At 40.9% G+C, this 18,292-nt stretch overlaps 1 protein-coding gene across 4 annotated transcripts in view; it reads left to right on the forward strand.

Annotated features, from left to right (window-relative positions):
- AP4S1 (adaptor related protein complex 4 subunit sigma 1) overlaps positions 1 to 16,638 on the forward strand; it is a 36,970-nt gene extending 20,332 nt beyond the window's left edge. The window contains exons 3-6 of one of the 4 annotated variants that reach the window (XM_033107389.1): positions 1,974 to 2,060; positions 3,384 to 3,452; positions 7,785 to 7,796; positions 16,236 to 16,638. In XM_033107389.1, the coding sequence (XP_032963280.1) occupies positions 1,974 to 2,060; positions 3,384 to 3,452; positions 7,785 to 7,796; positions 16,236 to 16,364 (297 nt within the window). In that variant the 3' untranslated portion in view covers positions 16,365 to 16,638. Of the gene's footprint in view, positions 1 to 1,973; positions 2,061 to 3,383; positions 3,453 to 7,784; positions 7,870 to 16,235 lie in introns of all 4 variants that reach the window. The other 3 variants (XM_033107390.1, XM_033107388.1, XM_033107391.1) reach the window with 3 other exon arrangements.
- Positions 16,639 to 18,292: the final 1,654 nt, after the last annotated feature.

Below are 18,292 nucleotides of genomic sequence, written 5' to 3' on the forward strand. Positions count from 1 at the left end.
GAATTTACCACTAACATAATACTGGAACTAGTGCTTTAAAAACAAACTTGATTTAAAAAAACAAAACAACTTGATTTGAACCTGCCTTCTCTTGTTGTGTAGATGGGAGAAATGGAAGTTAAAAATTCATATGAGACAACAAATCTATCTATTCTGCCAAAACTGAGATTAAATTAAATCTTTAAAATAATGATAAACAGGAATTTTTTTTACACTGCATTTATTTTTACAAAAAACTTTAATTGGAGAATTTCTTAATCCAGGTCCTAAACTTTGAGTCCATTGGAAATCCCGGAACAAACTGAGGCAAAATCAGAAAGCTTGTGTAAATCACCCATTTCACCAATTCTCCATTTCACTGCATATGTAGAAAAGCTGCCTGTGGGAACCACTGCTAAGTCATAAAATATTAAGCTACAACAGTGATCAGAAGTTAACGCGTTAGAACTGTGTTTCGCTTGGCTTCTAAATTGATTTTCCAGTCGGAACATCTCAAGAGTCCTCTTTGAGTTACTGCTTTGGCGTGCCATAGCACACGCTCCTTCATGTAGTTGTCGAAAGGAAACAGAAACTATTAAAGGGTTGTGTTGATGGCCACATGCTTCAGGTAAAGGTAAACGTGCTGCAGAAGCATTCCTGTTGGAATCTTTTCTACAATTTCAACTCCACAATTTCAAACACCCTTTCCACTGATAGGTCACCCTTTGAAGTATGTGTTTTGAAATGAATATACTAGTAGATATTTTTGAAGCATTCTAAATTATGTTAGACTTTAATAGGAACGCACTGGGTTTTTGGCATAATCAGGCACCTAGGTAACGCAATCTCAGCTTAGTTTTTATTTTATCCACAAAAGTGCTTTGATACTTTTTTTTTTTTAATGTCAGAAACTCCTGAGAGGCTTTGAAAAATGTTCCTCGGTTCTTTCAACTAGGTTGTGTTTACTTGAAAGAACCAACTGAGCAGAAATCACACTGGCTCGATAGCCAAAAGCTGCAGAATGGTCCTATATTTATTACCTATACCTTAATTTTAAATACAAGCCTCAAATCCCTCCATTTTATAGATTGTCAAGCGGTTTTCCCATGGAAGAAATTGCATAATCAAGACTTGCATCTTTACTCCCAGGTGTATCAGAGCCCCCGAGAACAAGACATAGAATGCAAAAAGCCGTACAGTTGATTGTCAGTCACATTGGGGCAAATACACCCGAAAGTCCAGAGGAAGGGCAGCACTGTGACTTCAGCCTGCTCCCCAATCCCAGTCCCCCCATTACTCTGTACAATGGCTTTAGGAGAGCCCTGAATGGGAAGGGAGTTGTTTTATCCATAAGCCAGTGGTGGTCAGCTAGTTATTAATTCATATGAAGTAATGTTTGCAGTAAGAGATTTTGTCTAGCATCTGCCGCACAAAAGCCATCTTTAAATAATTTATGAAAAAGTCTACGTTGATTCTTTTAATGCGTCTAGGAAACAGAAATCAAGATTTTTTTTTTTTTTTTGGCATTTGTGTATGCCACATGTATTTGGCTCTTCGGTGACTATTACATAATACAAAACGAAACCTCTGATTGCTTCCAAAAGAGCCTAGGGAAGGTGGAAAGAATAAAATCTTTATCGTGTTGGCTTATTTTCACGTTCCAGGCAGGTTAAGATGCTGGTTCTTGAGTAACTTTGCCTTCTGAGTTGCACACAGAGCCAAGCAAAGGAATACGGAGTGCAGGAGGGAACCCCTGTGCACACCTTGGAAAAAAGTCTTTTTTTCCAAGACAACGTCCCACTAGAGATGCTTCCAAATAGTCCTGAATATTGTGAGGAGGTGGCCAACCAAGGCTGCGTATGTAACATTTAATGTTGTTTATTTCTAAGAATGAGTTGACAGATACTCAATTCAGAACCTAAAAATTACGCATACCGTTTTGAAGAAATCCCTGTCAACCACAGGAATTAATTATCTAATTGTGTTTTGTCTAGTGCTCTTTCATTGAATTCAAGGATTTTAAGCTGGTGTATCGGCAGTATGCAGCTCTCTTCATCGTGGTTGGGGTTAATGACACAGAGGTAAGCTAATAGAAGAGCCTATAGAAAAAGCAAGAAAATTAGGAATGGGTAGTCTGATTTTTTTTTTTTAAACATTTCTTTAGATGGAGACATGTTGAGTTTTTTTTGTTTGTTTGTTTTTATTTTTTTAAGATTTTATTGGGGAAGGGGAACAGGACTTTATTGGGGAACAGTGTGTACTTCCAGGACTTTTTTCCCAAGTCAAGTTGTCCTTTCAATCTTAGTTGTGGAGGGCGCAGCTCAGCTCCATGTCCAGTTGCCGTTGCTAGTTGCAGGGGGCGGAGCCCACCATCCCTTGCGGGAGTGAGGAATTGAACTGGCATCCTTGTGGTCGAGAGCCCACTGGCCCACGTGGGAATCGAACCGGCAGCCTTCGGAGTTAGGAGCATGGAGCTCTAACCGCCTGAGCCACTGGGCCGGCCCACAGTCTGATTTTTTTTTTTTTTTTTTTTTTTTTTATTCCTCCTTACACTGACATTTTCTTCCCTACTTGTCTCCCTAAGAAGTATCTTGACTCTTTTGGAAGGTCTTGGTTTCTATCAAGGCTAGGACAAGCTGTGTGGAAGAGAAATACCTAGAATTTTTTTTGGATTGGATGAGCAGCTTGTAGAGAAGCACAAAACCACAGAATACCTTTCTTGACCCTAAGCAATATTAGTTTCCTGCCCTTGTTCTGTATGGCACAGTGGGGCAGGGTAGGCAGGGGAGAGGCCAATCAATTGTTGCATTATACATAGGCTGACATATCTAAAGCCAGAACGAACTCTACATTGACTGTGTTGTGCTTATGTGTCCTCAGATTTTTAGTTCACCTTCTCAGAAATGTCAGTTCCCAGTCAACAGCACCTGTGGCCACGGGATCTCTGAAAGGGTGTTTAAGGTCTAAAATACTTTGAAATCTCAGTTGATTTTTTTTTTATTGGTGAACCACACGTTGAGGTAGTTTCCCCATCTTCCCAGATGGAAATGTGATGGCATAAAGAACCTGCAAAATTGCTTCAGCCACTTGGTGATGAAGTCACAGGGTGGAGCTCAGAACTCTAAACACCAGACTCAGTCCAGTTTCCGTCCAGCTGGATTCACCTAGTTCTAAAAAAAATCTTAGAGGTTAAGATTTTCTATATTTCTCCTATTGACCAGCTTCTTTTAAACGAGTGAGTCCTAGAACTGTTCTCAATGTTTGTCTGTGGGAAGCTACTTTGTTCACATCATCTGTAGACTAACCCACACACTCTAAAACCTGGTCGCTGACTGGGCAGCTCCAAGTCTGATTTACACATAGGCCATGCTAAAACCAATGGCACCCTTCCTTTTTTATTTCAGAATGAAATGGCGATTTATGAATTCATCCATAACTTTGTAGAAGTTTTAGATGAGTACTTCAGCCGAGTGGTAAGTCTAATGACTAAAAAAATGGTTTTCTTCCGCAGGCCACTTCCCCAGAAATGGGTCTATATCAAGCACATGTGTTAATATAGAGCTTTAATTATGTAAAATTTTAAAGTCAGATAATACCAGATTTCCCTTACCTTTCCTTCTGGCTCATCCGATGTGTTACAAACATATATGTGCCTTAGATCTTTATAAAGAAACTAGTTCTGCAAGACTAAGAATCTCTTACCTCTTTCTCTCAAGAGAATTAGCTATGTCATTTGCTCTCTCTTCTTCTGTTTGCCTTCCTAATACCAGGAACCTTTTTAATTTAAGAATCTGGGTGACTGGTTAGCTCAGTTGGTTAGAGTGTGGTGCTAATAACAGCAAGGTTGCCAGTTTGATCCCCACATGGGCCACTGGGAGCTGCACCCTCCTTAAAAACAAAAAAAAAATGAATCATTTCTATCCAGACCCTTGCTTTGAGGGTCAAAACCAACTTTCCCTTAAGGAATACATGAGTTTCTTTCCAACAGTCCATTTTTTTTTAAGCTGTACTAAAATAATTTACGTACCATACAATTCACCCATTTAAAGTATACAGTTTTTAATATGCACACAGAGTTGTCCAAACATTACCATAATCAATATTAGAATATTTCATCACCCCAAAAAGAAACACCGTACCCATCAGCATTTCCCTCCCAATTATCCCCCTTTACCTCTCCAGGCCCAAGGTAATAACTAATCTACAGGTTTCCCTGTTCTAGATGTTTTATAGCAATAGAATTGTACAATGTGTGGTCTTTTGTGACTGGCTTTTTTTACTTAGTATAATGTTTTCAAGATTCATCAGTGTTGTAGCATGTATCAGTACTTCTTTCCTTTTTATTGCTAAATAGTATTTCATGGATATACCACTTGATGGGTGATTTATATTTTTGGGCTATTATGAATAATGCTGCTGTGAACATTCATGTATACATTTTTGTGTGGAACCTCTTTTCAGTTCTTTTGGTTATATACCTAGGAGTGGAATTGCTGGGTGATATGGTAACTCCATGTTTAACATTTTGATGAACTGACAAACTTTTCCAAAATGGCTGCATGATTTAAATACCAATCAGTCCTGTAATGAAAGTTCTAATTTCTCCACATCCTCATCAAAACTTGTTATTATCGGTCTTTTTTTAATTATGGCAGCCTAGTGGGTATGAAGTGGTACAGAGGCCAATCATCTGAGTTTTGTTTGATTTGCGTTTCACTAATGGATAACAATGCTGAGCATCTCTTCTTTCATGTGTTTATGTGCCATCTGTATATCTTTGGAGAAATGTCTATTCAAATCCTTTGCCTGTTTTTCAATTGTATTGTCTTTTCATTGTGTTTTAAGAGTTCTTTATATATTCTAGATACAAATCTCTCATCAAGATATGATTTAGAAGTACTTTCTCCCATTTAGTGGTTTTCTTTTCACTTTCTTGGTGGTGTCCTTTGAAGCATAATATTTTATTTTGATGAAGTTTAATTCTTTGTTGTTGTTGTTGCTTATGTTTTTGGTGTCATGTCTAAAAAGGCTTTATCTAACCTAAGGTCATGAAGATTTACTCGTATCTTTTCTTCTTAGAGTTTTATTATTTTAGCTCCTACATGGGTCTTTGATCCATTCTGAGTAATTAATTTCATACTTGGTGTGAAGTAGGGCGCTCACTTTATTCTTTTATGTGTGGATGTCCAATTGTCCCAACACCATTTGTTGAAAAGACTATTCTTTCCCCCCACTGAATAGTCTTGGCACCCTTGTCAAAACTCAATTGACTGTAATTGTAAGTGTTAATTTCTGGACTTTCAGTTCTGACCCAGTGATCTGCATGTCTAGCCTTCTGCGTACCACACTATCTTGATGACTTTAGCTTTGTAGTTAGTTTGAAATCCAGTCGTCTTTTACAAAAGAATCAGTGAAGATGTTGTACTCTGCTACCATAAGCCTTCCTGAGCCTTGGTTAGTCATTCTTGAGAAGTAGTATTGGCACAAACTGACTTTTCAGAGTTGTTTTGTTTATTTCATTTTGCTTTTAAATAAAATAATTAGGAAGGAACTGTTTCCAAGCTGCTTCTTCCTGAGGCAGTGAGTGGAATCTACTCTCCATAGTTAGTAATATTGAATGCCCTGAAGCCTGCTGTCGGCAAAACTCACGAAGAAGTTCTGTCTTCAGTCTGATTCCTAATGCCAGGGGTAAAGTTGGGCAAACTCCTTCATGGGACAGCTGGCCTGTTTTCGCTGCCATAGTGCAGAGGTTCTCAGTGTGTAGTTTCTGGAGCAGCAGCAATACGCATCACCTGGGAACCCATTAGAAATAAAACTTCTGGGCCCATCCCAATCTCTTGCATCAGAAACTCTGGGTTGAGGCCCAGCAATCTGTGTTCTAACAAGCTTTCCAGGTGGTTCTGATCCATGCTGAAGTTTAAGAAGCACTGTCTTAATGCATGAGGCTTCTTCCTGTCTGCCATACCCTGATTCAGACGTTGGAGCTGGGAGCTGCCTAGTGGCCTGTCACTTGGCAGTGCCTCCGGCTAGGTAGGGATGGGTGCCGCCCAAACTGGAAGAGGGCAAGAGGTCGGGCCATTCTGGAGACTGGCTTTAAAATCTATGTCTGTATTGCTTTGGATTGCTTGGAGAGAGCACCGTAGAGCAGCGCTCTGCAAAAGGACTGCTGCAGTCATAGAAATGTCCTGTAGCTGTGTCGTCCTGTGCGACAGGCACGAGCCACGTGTGGCTCTTGAACACTTGAAATGTGATTAGTGTGAATGACAAATTGGAATTTTTATTTTATATCATCTTAATTAATTTGAATCTCCCCATGAGACTGGTGGCCACCATATTGGACAGCATAACTGTAGTTCCTGCTTATCTCCGGACAACCACTCTCTTCAGGCAGATTGGTTACAAGACAGGGTCTGTGATTTAGAGCTGGCCACGACAAGCCACTTTCAGGGAACACCTATCAAGAAGAATATAATTTCCCAAAATAGCAATGTTTTAAACCTGGGAGAATAAAGAGTGGGTACAAGCACTATTATTGCTAAGGTTTCCTAAATTATTATTATTATATTCGGTAACTGAGCATAAATAGCATGTTGCTGAATTCTAGCTGTAATTCTAGGGAGAGTCAGTGACCACATAAACCACGGAAGTAAAGATCAGAATTTAATTTAAACCTGGTGAGTATACAGGACCTGGAAGACCTGATTTAGGATGACAGTAGTAGCAAAAGGAAAAGAGGAGGGAAAAGAGTGCCATGGGAAAGAAAATAGAAACTGTCCCACTCCCGGAGAATGCCTTGTCATCTAACATCTATTTTAAGGTTTCTGAGTTTTAAACATTCTTTCTGGGACTATTTTTAATTTTAGAGTTTCCAAATCTTAAATTTGAAATTTCAGTCTCATGCAGCTGAAAGAAGCATCTCAGCATCACGTTTCAAAACAAAAAGCCAACCCAGCCTTACTGGAGGCAGTTTTGCAAGAGACCAGGGCTGTCACGATGGGGAAGTGGGATCAGGGTTGTTGGTGCTGCGTGTGACATACCTGAAGTCCCTTCGAGTATGAATTTAACTGTTTATGTCTTCTCCCTCTGTGACTTTTTCGTGACATAAATATCTATGTTCATTGAAAAAAATGAAAAATACATATAAGCACAAGGAAAAGGGAGGTCATCAGTAGGCCTATCACTTACGATACATAGTGTTAGGTACATTTCCTTGTAGGCTGTATGTATCTGTGTACGTAACTGTATCTATAGCTATCTCTCTATCTACATGGGATAATACTGTATATACCAATTTATAACGTGCTTTTTTAGTCAACAATATGTCAGTACTTATCTACATCACCATTGGTGGATCTGCTATAATTTAACTGGTCCCCCTTGTTTTCAGTAATTTGTTACTGTAAACATTCCCCGGACATCCTATTTACACACTGTTGTGCCATTATTTAATTATTTGTGTAGGATAAACTTCTAGGGGTAAAATGGGTGGATTCCAAGGGCATACACATTATTAAGGTTTTTGATACACAGACCGAATTACCTATTATCTGTAGAGGCTGAGTTCGTGTATTCCTTCTGCATTCTAAAAGATGAAGTGTTCAGGCCTGTAACATTCCTCTCAACGGCAGCCTATTTTTTTTTAAATCACAACCTCCAACTCAGGGCCTTCCCGCGGGTACGCTTCTGTGTGCAGCCTCTCCCAGCTGCTTCCAGGCTTGCAGCCAGAGCAGCCGCTAACTCTGCTAGTTAAGAGCATTGTGTCCCAGTGTCTCATTCTCATCCTTGCACTCTCTTCTCTTTTCCAGAGTGAATTAGATGTATCCTTTTCCACTGTCGTGAGCCAAGGTTTCCACAGCCCTTGGCAAAGCATAGGCTTTTTTACCTGATCAGGTAAGTGCCAGGGGGCAGGAAAACGATTCTGTAGAATCTAGAATGCTAATGAATCATCAGCAACTCTGACATGACAGCCAGAGGTACAGAAACACCCTTTTTCACAAAAACAATTCTTAGTAAGCAGTTTGTATTTTTCAGACAGGGCAATGCTATGGTAGCAGTTATATATTCATTTAACTTCTTTTAAGCATACAGAATAGACCTTTTCAGAATTTAAATAGCACAGCGAGAAAGGGCTTGGTCCTCATAGACAGAATGGATTTTCATGGCTCCAGGTATAAATCTCCAGAAATTCCTCATGTGGTCAGACTAAGGCTTTCAGGGATAATAAACTAGAGGGTTAAAAAAATTGCCTGGCTTGTGTTCATTTCCTTTTACAGCAGAGCATGCTTTCTTTTTCTTCTCCCTTTTAAATCAAAGTATGCAAGGGCCCCAACAACAAGCAAGATTAGCTTAGAATATCGCAGGCCTGCAGATTTTGGCAGCGGCCCACTGGGTTTTGTGCGGACACTCTGGAGACAAGTTGACTTTTCAGTTAATTTTTACTTACAAAATCTGCTTACCACTTGAAAGCAATAAGTAGAAGTCCTTTGAGAAAATATTCAAAGTTGAATCTAAAATAGTAATGTTACTATAACAAGTATTTATTATTTATAATATGTTTATGTATGTGTATATATACATACATTTAGACACCTATTCCCAGAGCCAGTATATTCTGAGGAAATGGCCATTTACCTTTTACTGCTGATAGAAAATGTCATCATGTTGATAAACTTCATTTGGAAGCCTCTTTAAATTAACTGGGAAAATCTTAGTGCCCTCTAGTGGTCAGTGACCTAAATCTGTAATCCCTTTGACCTAGGAGAGCCAAGATCAATATGTAACATTCCATTTCAACTAAGACTTCTCAAGCAGTTCAAAATAAATCTCTTCTTCCTTGTACAGGGGGAAGAGATTGCCTTTTGATTTAAAAATTAATCGGGAAGATAGCAAAAGCTAAGGGACACTTCCCCGGGCGTACAGAAACCCAAGTTCCACTTTCGGTCCTGCCATCAACCAGCTGTGTTTGTTGGACAAGACACACAACCCCTCTTCTCAAAATGATAGAATTAGGCTAGAGGAGCTTTAAAAGCCTCTTGGTCTTAATATTTGATGTTGCTATGATTCTAGGTAACTGAGCTGAGTTACCTTACACCTAGAAGGAAGGGAGAGTCTTACAAGTTTAGATTTTCAGAGAATTAAAGTCAATCAGATACAACAGGGTATGTATTATAGTTGGACTAGTTGTGTTGCTGTGTCTTATATATTGACTAGGTGTTTATTACAAGTAGAGATGGATTTGTCTTTGCATCCCTATGGTGTGTGGCATAGGTCCAAGTAACGAGCTCCAGCATTCTTGTTTGAATTTAATTTGCATACCAAGGCACACAATTTATGTCTTTTCCCCTCATTTTACTTAGTTTCATTTTTGCCTTCTCTTCCTCTCTGACCAACTTATATATTTCCTTTCCTTACGAATTACTTAGGCATATCCATCTGACAGATTAGGAACTTTGCATCATTTAGAGAAGGGAACTGAGTCTCTCCACACCTTGAGCGTATGTCTTTGCTCCAGGCATAATTACCTGTGGATCTCCAGTGGTCTAAAAGTGGAGCAAGTTACAGGGCAGGCAGGGCCTGGGGCATCTCTCTTCTACTGACATTCTTAAAGGGTTTCTACTCTTAGCTGTCTGAAGTAAAATTAAATGAAAATCCCAGGACTCTGCTCTGCCTCATGCATAGTTCTTTTGACCTATCATATGTGCAGGCAGTAAGTACCTCTACATACCAGTCGGAGAACAATAAGACAACGCAGCCTTTTCGAGGTGCATCCTGTGTCCTGCTCTCTCCGTGCAGGGCCACAAATGATGTGTGTCACCACTCTGGTAGCATGTCACCAGGAACCTGCTGGAGCGGCTAATGTTGTGGAGATCCGCTTGGCCAGGAAAGCTTCCTTAGGCCTTGAAGGGATAAAGGCAGACGAGTGATCGCATTGCGACCTGGCGCTGCTTCTCCCAACGCTCAGAACACGTCGTCATCTTTGTGTTTGCTCAGGCTTAAGAAAGCCTTCCTTGTTGGCCCACATGAAATAGACACGATTTAATAAAGGCTCAATTTTGGTACAGCAACAGGATAGAAATGAAAACCTCATGGAACCCCCAAAAAGCCCTTTACTTGCAGTCTTTTTCTTCAGAAGCTTTACCACTCTGAAGCCTTTTAAGAAGGAGGCGGTTTTCCAGAGTCTGCACAGTTAGACTTTGAGAAATAAAATGTACCATTTACATTTCTCCCCAGGATGGGCTCGTTCTACTTCTAGTAACACTAACATCACATAACAAGACAGATGGGATTTTAAAAAGAAACGACCTAAGCACAGAAATCAGGACAGAAATTCTGGCTTGTTGAAAACCCTTCTACTAAGTAGAAACTCTCTAATGCAGTCGTGTCAGGCGGGGCAGACGGCACCCTTGGGACCAAGCACGTCAGTGACCTAAATCATTCACGTGCCATGAATAAACTCCTGTACACTCTTCACATTCCACCTCACCCGCCGGGCTGCGGTGTCGCCCGAGGCGTCGTGGGGCCCTGCCTCTGGAAGGAAAGCTTGCTCCATCACCTGCTTTTAGGAGACTACTTACGACTTCTAATCCATGAATTTAGATAGCTTTTGGGAACCAACTCATGAGCTTCCCAAAATGTGCTCAGCTCTGGAGCCCCAGGTTTGCTGAATTCTTCAGACAATTCATAATTCAAAGGAGCTGCCTCCACTGCCTTAGGCTGAGTATTCAGGGCCTGGCACCGAGGAGCAGTACTGGCCGGGACAGGTCCAGCTCTTCTTCCATTCAGTGTACACTTACTGTGCATGTGTAGGTACAGAAAACTTTCACAGCCTTTTGGCATTTGGTGCCTTTAAAGAGGCTTTAAGATTTGGTTTATTTGGGCTAGAATGGAATGCAGCAGTACTGCCTTGGATATGGACAGCCAGGGTCCTTTCCTGGGTCCTACGCTTTAGAGAGCACCCCTCTAACTCTCCCTCAGCAGCACCCCTCTCCTGAAGGTGGGGTTAGGATGCTTACTCAGAGCCTATAGGGCCCCCATGCACTTCTTGACCGTTCTCCGGCAAGCTGGGTCCCCAGAATTTACTGAGTGCCAGAAACCCCAGAGCCTGCAGCAAGGGCCTGTGCAGCCCTCTCCCCCACTCCCACCCTAGGACGGGGGCCAGGAATGATAGAGGCTGGGCTGGTAACTGTGGTATCCCACATACATGCATGGGACGGGAAGCAGGGAGCAGGCTAGGTCCCTATTTAGATCTCTGTGCTCTCTCTGCCACATATACAGGGTATGCCTGGAATCCAGGTTTTCTTGATTCAAAAATATCTTTAAAAAAAATCTTTAGAACATTCATGTTTTGATTTTACAAGTCCTGAAAGCCCAAATCCTGAGCCATGAAATCTAGCACCCTAAAGCTCGCATGGGTAATGGGAAAGTGCCCTGAGTCATGCCCTCTCTTTTGCAGTGGAGGGCGGGGGAGTAGGAAGGGTCTCCATCCTGTCTGCACTCTATGACTCAGCTAGTTTTCTACCACGTGCTTCCTGGAGGAATGCAGACGCCAGGCAACAGGAATCACTACCACCAAGATTTGCATCAGGCTGTGATCACTGCCCACTGTGGGGCTTCACGTTTCTTCTTTACCGTCCTGAAATCCCAAACATCTTTAGAGGTCCAGAAACCAGAATAGGGCTTCTCCAAGTCAGAGATCATTTCAGCCTGGACTTAATGAGACATCCCAAAAGTACTTGTTCAACTAGGGGCTATGGGAATACTGGCAAGGACAAAGAAATTTCCCAGGGAAGCCATTTTACTCCAAAGTGGCGGCTTCTAAATGCACTGAAATTTCCTCAGTGGTGTCTCAGTAAAGAATTAAGTCTGTATTACAAAAAGATTTCTTCTGAGGTCTGATGGAGTATGTGACTACATCAGGAATGGCTTGATAAGATCAGAAAGGAGTTAACGAGCTCCGTTCTCCCTGAAGGTCACTTTCAGAGTCATAGGATTTGAGCATTTTGGAGTTGGGAGAAAACTACACAATCCAGAAAGTTAAAACCTCACTTTCCGTATTAACAAGCTGCGGCCCAGAGGTTCTGTGGCGTGTCCCAATCCAAAGAGCTGCTTTTGGGCAGCGCTGGTTTCTGGGTTCCAAAGACCTGATTCTAGGGCTATACATTAGATACAAGATTAAAATTGACACATTTTTAAAAAAATTCGTAGTCATCTGACGTAGATTGTGGCCATTTAGTCTCTAACGAAACATTAAGAAAGTGCCTGTCACCATGCTATCTTGGTGTTGTCAAAGCTTGACAACTTTGTCCTGAATTAGGGAAGAAGTTTTAGAGAGACGCTAGTCTTTGGTTGGAGGAGTCAGAAATGAGGGAGAAATCCTGAGGAGGGCATCTGAATGTCTTGATAAGAGCATACTCTCCAAAAGTGGAGTCCACATTCAGAGATTGCTAAACATCTTTTTTTTTTCCTTTTGAAAATATGCAAATGGAAGCAGGGCTCGAAGGGGTGAGAGCTGGCCCATGGGTTGGAGGGAATGTGCAGCTAGTGGAGTGTTTGGAAAGGGCGGGCCCTGAGGGACAAGAGGTCAGGGCCCTCTCCAGCCGAATTCTGGTCAGTGCTGTCAGGACTGATGAGTCTCAGAATTATGAACAGGCCCCGAGGGAGTCAGCCATTCAGCTGGGAAAGGGATGCGAATGTTCCCGATTAAACACTTCTGGCTTCCGGGCTTTTTTTTTTTTTTTTTTTGGCTCTCACTAGCCTTAGCCAGCTCTCTATTTCCTTTAAATGTGTTCTCTGGAGAGTCCTTTAGATGCCATATCCACGGGCTACTATTCCCCCCACCAACTCCCTCTGCTGTACCCCCACTCCTTTTGGTCCATGCTTCTGGGCTCTGTTTTCCTCAGAAATAGTGACAGCAGTTAAGAAAACCACAAGAGAAATGATGGGTTTATTTGACCCAGAGCTGATGTTCGTTATTTGTGTAACTTTACATGTCTATAAACTTTAAAAGTAATTACACCTGGATGTCTTGTTCTCAGAATACGAATAGGTCTTTAAGGAAAACCTACTTGAAGAAAAAAATACATTCCTTTTTAGTGGCTTAAAATTAACAAGAGATGATACTTAGCCTGAAACTGAACAGACTACACTCCAGGGAGAGTATATGCAGAACCTTCATGATAGTCTTCCATGCAGTAGTGGTTAATGTTCTGTGGGAAATGTGAACTTTGCAGAGTACCTAGTTTCTTGGGAAATTGAATTAAAGTATAAATAATGAGAGCAAGTTTTCCCCACCCTAGTATATGAAAGAACTTTGCCTTAGCTAGGAACTTAAAAAGAAAGAAAGAAATCAAGACAGAGGATCTGAGACCAAAATCTAGAGTTAGAAACTCCAGTTTCTAGGCTGGGCTTTCTCTGCCTTGGAATTGCTTCTGAGCTCCTCATCTGAAATGTATGCTGCTTGGTTTTCTCTTATTCAAGGATAACGAGGCCACTACAGTGGTGTTAAAATACTGTGTGAAAAAGTGTTTTGTGATCCAGAGATCAAAATTCCAACGCAGAAACCAGAAACAGTTCAATCACTTCCATTAAAACAGTCATTTCAAGTGGCACTGGTATCAATGGGGCCGCAATATGTTCAATTCCGATCTACATACCATAGAAATTCAAAGGCTCTTAGGTTTCAGCATTGGGGGAAAGTGGGGCCTTACGAATATGCTCTTTGGGAGGCTGTTTCTAGTTCATGTCAGCTCCAACCTTAGGTTGCCCGTGAGGGGAAACGGTTGCCTAAAGGATCTTTAAATCCGACCAGTTCAGGATAGCCCGAAGGTAGGGGCTTCTTGAAATAGTCATTATCAGCTCACCACATTAAAAGGCCAACAGCCTGGGCCTTTCTTGCTTCGTCCTATTCCAAATGTCAGAGCTGAAGTGTGTGTGCCTATGTTTATTGCATGGGGCTTGGCATATAGGGTATTTTTTTGGTTCCTGCTCACCTGGCACGTAGCCCAGATGCCATTACTCTTGGCTTCACGAGTGTGCACAAGTTGCTCATAAACCAAATCAAGATGTGAACAACAGCTGGATTCTTATTTTAAAAGAGTCACATGATTCCAGGGGGAAATCAGCTTTCTGGCTTTTGCCTCACATTGCATTTGGTCTGTGGTTTCCCTACATAGTGCCAGAAAGCTGCATGATTGTTAGGGGTTTGAGCCAGATGCTCGGATAGACAGGCATCACATGCCCACGGTACAGAATGACCTCACTGAGCAGCTCGTGTTTCCAGGATGTTGGGAAACAGACTAGCTGAGGAGCCTTGTCCTTGCAACGTGAGGGTGTCAGTGGTTGATATGATTCAGCAGTAAATTCTAATCTGAATTTCAAAGCAACTGGCCAGCTGCTCAAGGGGACATCTGAATTGCTGATCATCTACTTGCCAAAGATGGAGCAGTTTGATCCCTGAACTAATGCAATTAGAATAGATGCTAATTAGATCTTCTATCTCAGAGAAAATCATCAGGGATGAGTTGATATTCTCCAAGGCTCTAAGGCTTCCCTTGCCCTTCGTGAATACAACAGGGGGACCTACAGGCCATGTCTCCTGCAGCCACCTATGCTCCCAACTCAGCCTGTCTTTGCACCTGGCTGTCATTCCTGCTTTGTCTTGGCGTCTAATGAGTTCTGGCTTCTGGGTCTGGGGAACAGGATTGAGTCAAGGGCTTAACATTCCAGTCCCAGTTTGGCCATGGACAAAGCAGTCATCTATATAATTGGAAGATATTATTAATAGGTGTATCTGAGTAAAGCTTTTTTTTTTTTTCTTTTTCTGGGTCACTTAAGGACAGTTCCCCTGGGCTCCTGAAAAAGTTTATTCTGCTGGAGGACTATTTGCACAGAACTTAATGAGATATTACCGCAGAGCCTAAGAGAAACTTAAGTTGTCATTCATAGGGTCGCCTCATTCTCTATAGATGTACTTCACTAAACAAATACAATACAGACTTGAACGTCTGGAATTACTGGGGGGGAGGGGGACAGGTGGCAATGATTCACTTTACAAAGATTCACTAATTATGAACTGCCCTAGTGCATTTCATCACTCATGTGTTGAATTAAGTTTGTCTATTTGAAATAATCTGTGAGCTGGGTTTTTTTTTTTTTTAAGACCAGGATTATGCTCTTTAAATAGAGATGGAAACTTAGAATTCATAAACATTTAACCATTGTCATCATCACATTCTAGTTCCCCCTTCTCCTTTCACAAAAGAAAATTTAGGTGCTCGAATGAAGGGGCTGCTGAGGTAAGAATTTGGCTGTTTCTAATTAGTTAGACATCATAGTCTCACAGTGTTTTCTTCCCCCATGCCTTATACTAACTTTCCAGTAAGAACCTTAGTAAGCTAGTGGCCCCATAATTCTCCAATGAGTATTTTTAGGACTGTCCATTTATAAGAGGTACTCTCTTAAAATTCAGAATTGTTATCTACTTAGGAATTAAGTCAACATTGCCTTGCCTTCTTCATTCATTTCTCCTCACGGTGATTTTTAATTCAGCCTGTCAGACATAGAAGATAGCTTAAGATGCAAAGTTGTAAAGGTATTTGTTTTTGGGTGGAAGTTTGAAGGTTGAGGGACAGTGTGTACGCAGTAGCCTCAGGCCCCTCCTGAGAAACCTGAAAGCAGAGCAATCAAGGGCAAAATTTAGGCTGAAATTCCAGCTCTGGCAATTACTAGCCGTGTGGCCTTGGACAATGGCTTTGAGTCTGTTTGCTCCTGTGCAGAATGAGGATAATATGTAATATGTACATCATGGAGTTGTAGCGAAGTCTGAAATAACATATTAAAAACACTCAACACAATGCCTGGAACAGAATGCGTATTCAGTAAATCTTGTTGGCTATTGCTGTTGTTCTTATTGTCTGGGAAAACGTTGTTCTCTAGGCCAGGTCATGCTCTTGTCCAACATCCCTTGCTATGTCCTCCAGCTCTTACTGGATTCCCTCGCCCTCTGGCTAAAAGTTGTAGCTATTCCATTCTATGCCTATTGTCTAGTTAGCTTAACCAAGGTGAAACTAGGAGTGTATGTGTACAGGAAGGTAATTTATAACATGGACACTAATTTTAAATCTAATTTCAGGAATTCTGTTAAAAAAAAAAAGAAGCCTTTGTGCTTAGACTGATTGACACTAGAATTCCAGGCTGAGTCGTAAGTTATTACTTATTGAATGTTTACTGTAAAACTAATTTCCTTAATATCACCCCAGATAATGTTTAATTTGGATAAAGTACACATCATTTTGGATGAGATGGTGTTAAATGGCTGCATTGTGGAAACGAATCGGGCAAGAATTCTCGCCCCTCTGCTGATTCTTGATAAGATGTCAGAAAGCTGAAAAGTGGCTCTGCCAAGCAACATCGACATAGGAAATGAGAACATGGTAATATACCTCTCAACATCTACAGCCCAAAAGAATCTGGAAGAGCACACATTGCAAAATGGGGTATTCTCCCAAAGACATTTTAAACAGGTGTTTTTCACATCTAAATGGAAAACAAAACTGTATTTTATAAAATGATCTACAAAGAAAAATCTCTGAGAAAGACAAGTTTTATTTTTTAACCATAAGCATTTTTTTCCCCACTTGTTTTGATTTTCTTAAAATTTTTGGGGGCGGCCGGTTAGCTCAGTTGTTTAGAGTGTGGTGCTCTTAACAATAAGGTTGCTGGTTCGATCCCCACATGGGTCACTATGAGCTGCGCCCTCCACAACTAGATTGAAACAATTGCTTGACTTGGAGCTGATGGGTCCTGGAAAACACACTTAAAATATACAAAAAAGTTAAAAAAAAAATTTTGGTCTCTGCTTCCTTCTGCAAATGAAGTTGAGGAATAGCAGCATGAGCTGGGAAGAAAGTGTGGCAGATCTTTATCAGCCAAAAGGTTAAAATTGATTTAAACATACATAGCACTTGGTCTGAATGCTTTATTTTTCCTTCAAAAGTTAAAATTTTACTTACTGTATTATGTACCTAATGAAAACTGCAGAATTAAATTTTATTTGCTAGTTTGTAAAAGTGTGATATCCATTTTATGGGCACTTGGCAATTACAACGCCATCAGTAACTTTCCATAGAGATTGTTACTACCAAATAATAAATGGTTAAACATTAAAAGAGAGCCTTTACAACTATCCTTTAAGCCATATTATAAAGGGTTTGTCTTACTAGTAAACTTTGTAAATGAAATTTACTTTAGTTGAAAGGTTAAAAGTAGAAGGCAAAAGGTATTTGTGTTCACAGTGTTATGAATTGAATCCTCCATCTTTCCTCCCTAACTTACTCCTTCAACCCCTTCTCCTGGAATGTCTCAAAGCAAAGAAAACTGCTAAGTTGCTACAGAACAATGCTCTAACCCCCCTACCCAAACTCTTACATATGCTTTTGCTGCCCAGTCAACAGGACATACAGAACTGTCTTAAGTAAAAGCATATTTATGGGCATGTAAAGATAGGACAGGTGCAATGGAGGAAATAAAGTCTTGATACATTAAGATATTGTGCCATCCAACGGAATTCCGAGAGCTCTTTCATCCGTAATACTCTATCCTCCACAAGGACATAAATGGACACTCTGGGCACTGAAAATGCATTCGGTACAATTTGGGTTTTTTTCCTGTGTGTGTGTAGGGAGGGAGGATTTTGTTTTAAATTCTTTATCTGTTTCTAAAAATCTACTTACATATTTCAAAGTTTGCACCTGCAAAGACCCAGACAACCAGTCAATAATGGACTCATTCAGGAAGGCAGAGGAAACACTTCTGACCTACTAGACCGGTAGTGGTAGGTGTGTATAGATCCGCCTTTGCTTTAGTAGCCACGGTCTGGGGAAAGCCCAGTCTAGAGCAAAGTGCTTTGGAGGTCTTTCTGAGACATATTTGTTGGGAAACACTGTCCTAGTTGGTAGGCACTTAATCACTAGCATATTGAGGTACCTGCTGAAACTGGTACACCAGAAGTAACTAGGGAGTGAACAAAATTAATTTTTGGGTCACTCCAAAATAGCACTTGAATAACATCTTGGCACAGATTTTAGTACCTTGAGAGATTAACAATTTAAAAAAAAGATACTAGGTAGACAACACAGGAAAAAATACTCAAGTACCTAGTATATGTGGAGACCCTAACACTTGACAGATACAAAGTGAACTGTAATGTGACTGTTCTTACAGGCTGTGTCATCACTTCACTTCAGGTTTATTGCTGAACTGTGACTGCCAGCTTGAAGTGATTCTCACACTCATGAAATTTATATCTCAGATTGGT

The sequence above is a fragment of the Rhinolophus ferrumequinum genome, chromosome 6 (assembly GCF_004115265.2).
Source record: "Rhinolophus ferrumequinum isolate MPI-CBG mRhiFer1 chromosome 6, mRhiFer1_v1.p, whole genome shotgun sequence".
Taxonomy (NCBI): Eukaryota; Metazoa; Chordata; class Mammalia; order Chiroptera; family Rhinolophidae; genus Rhinolophus; species Rhinolophus ferrumequinum.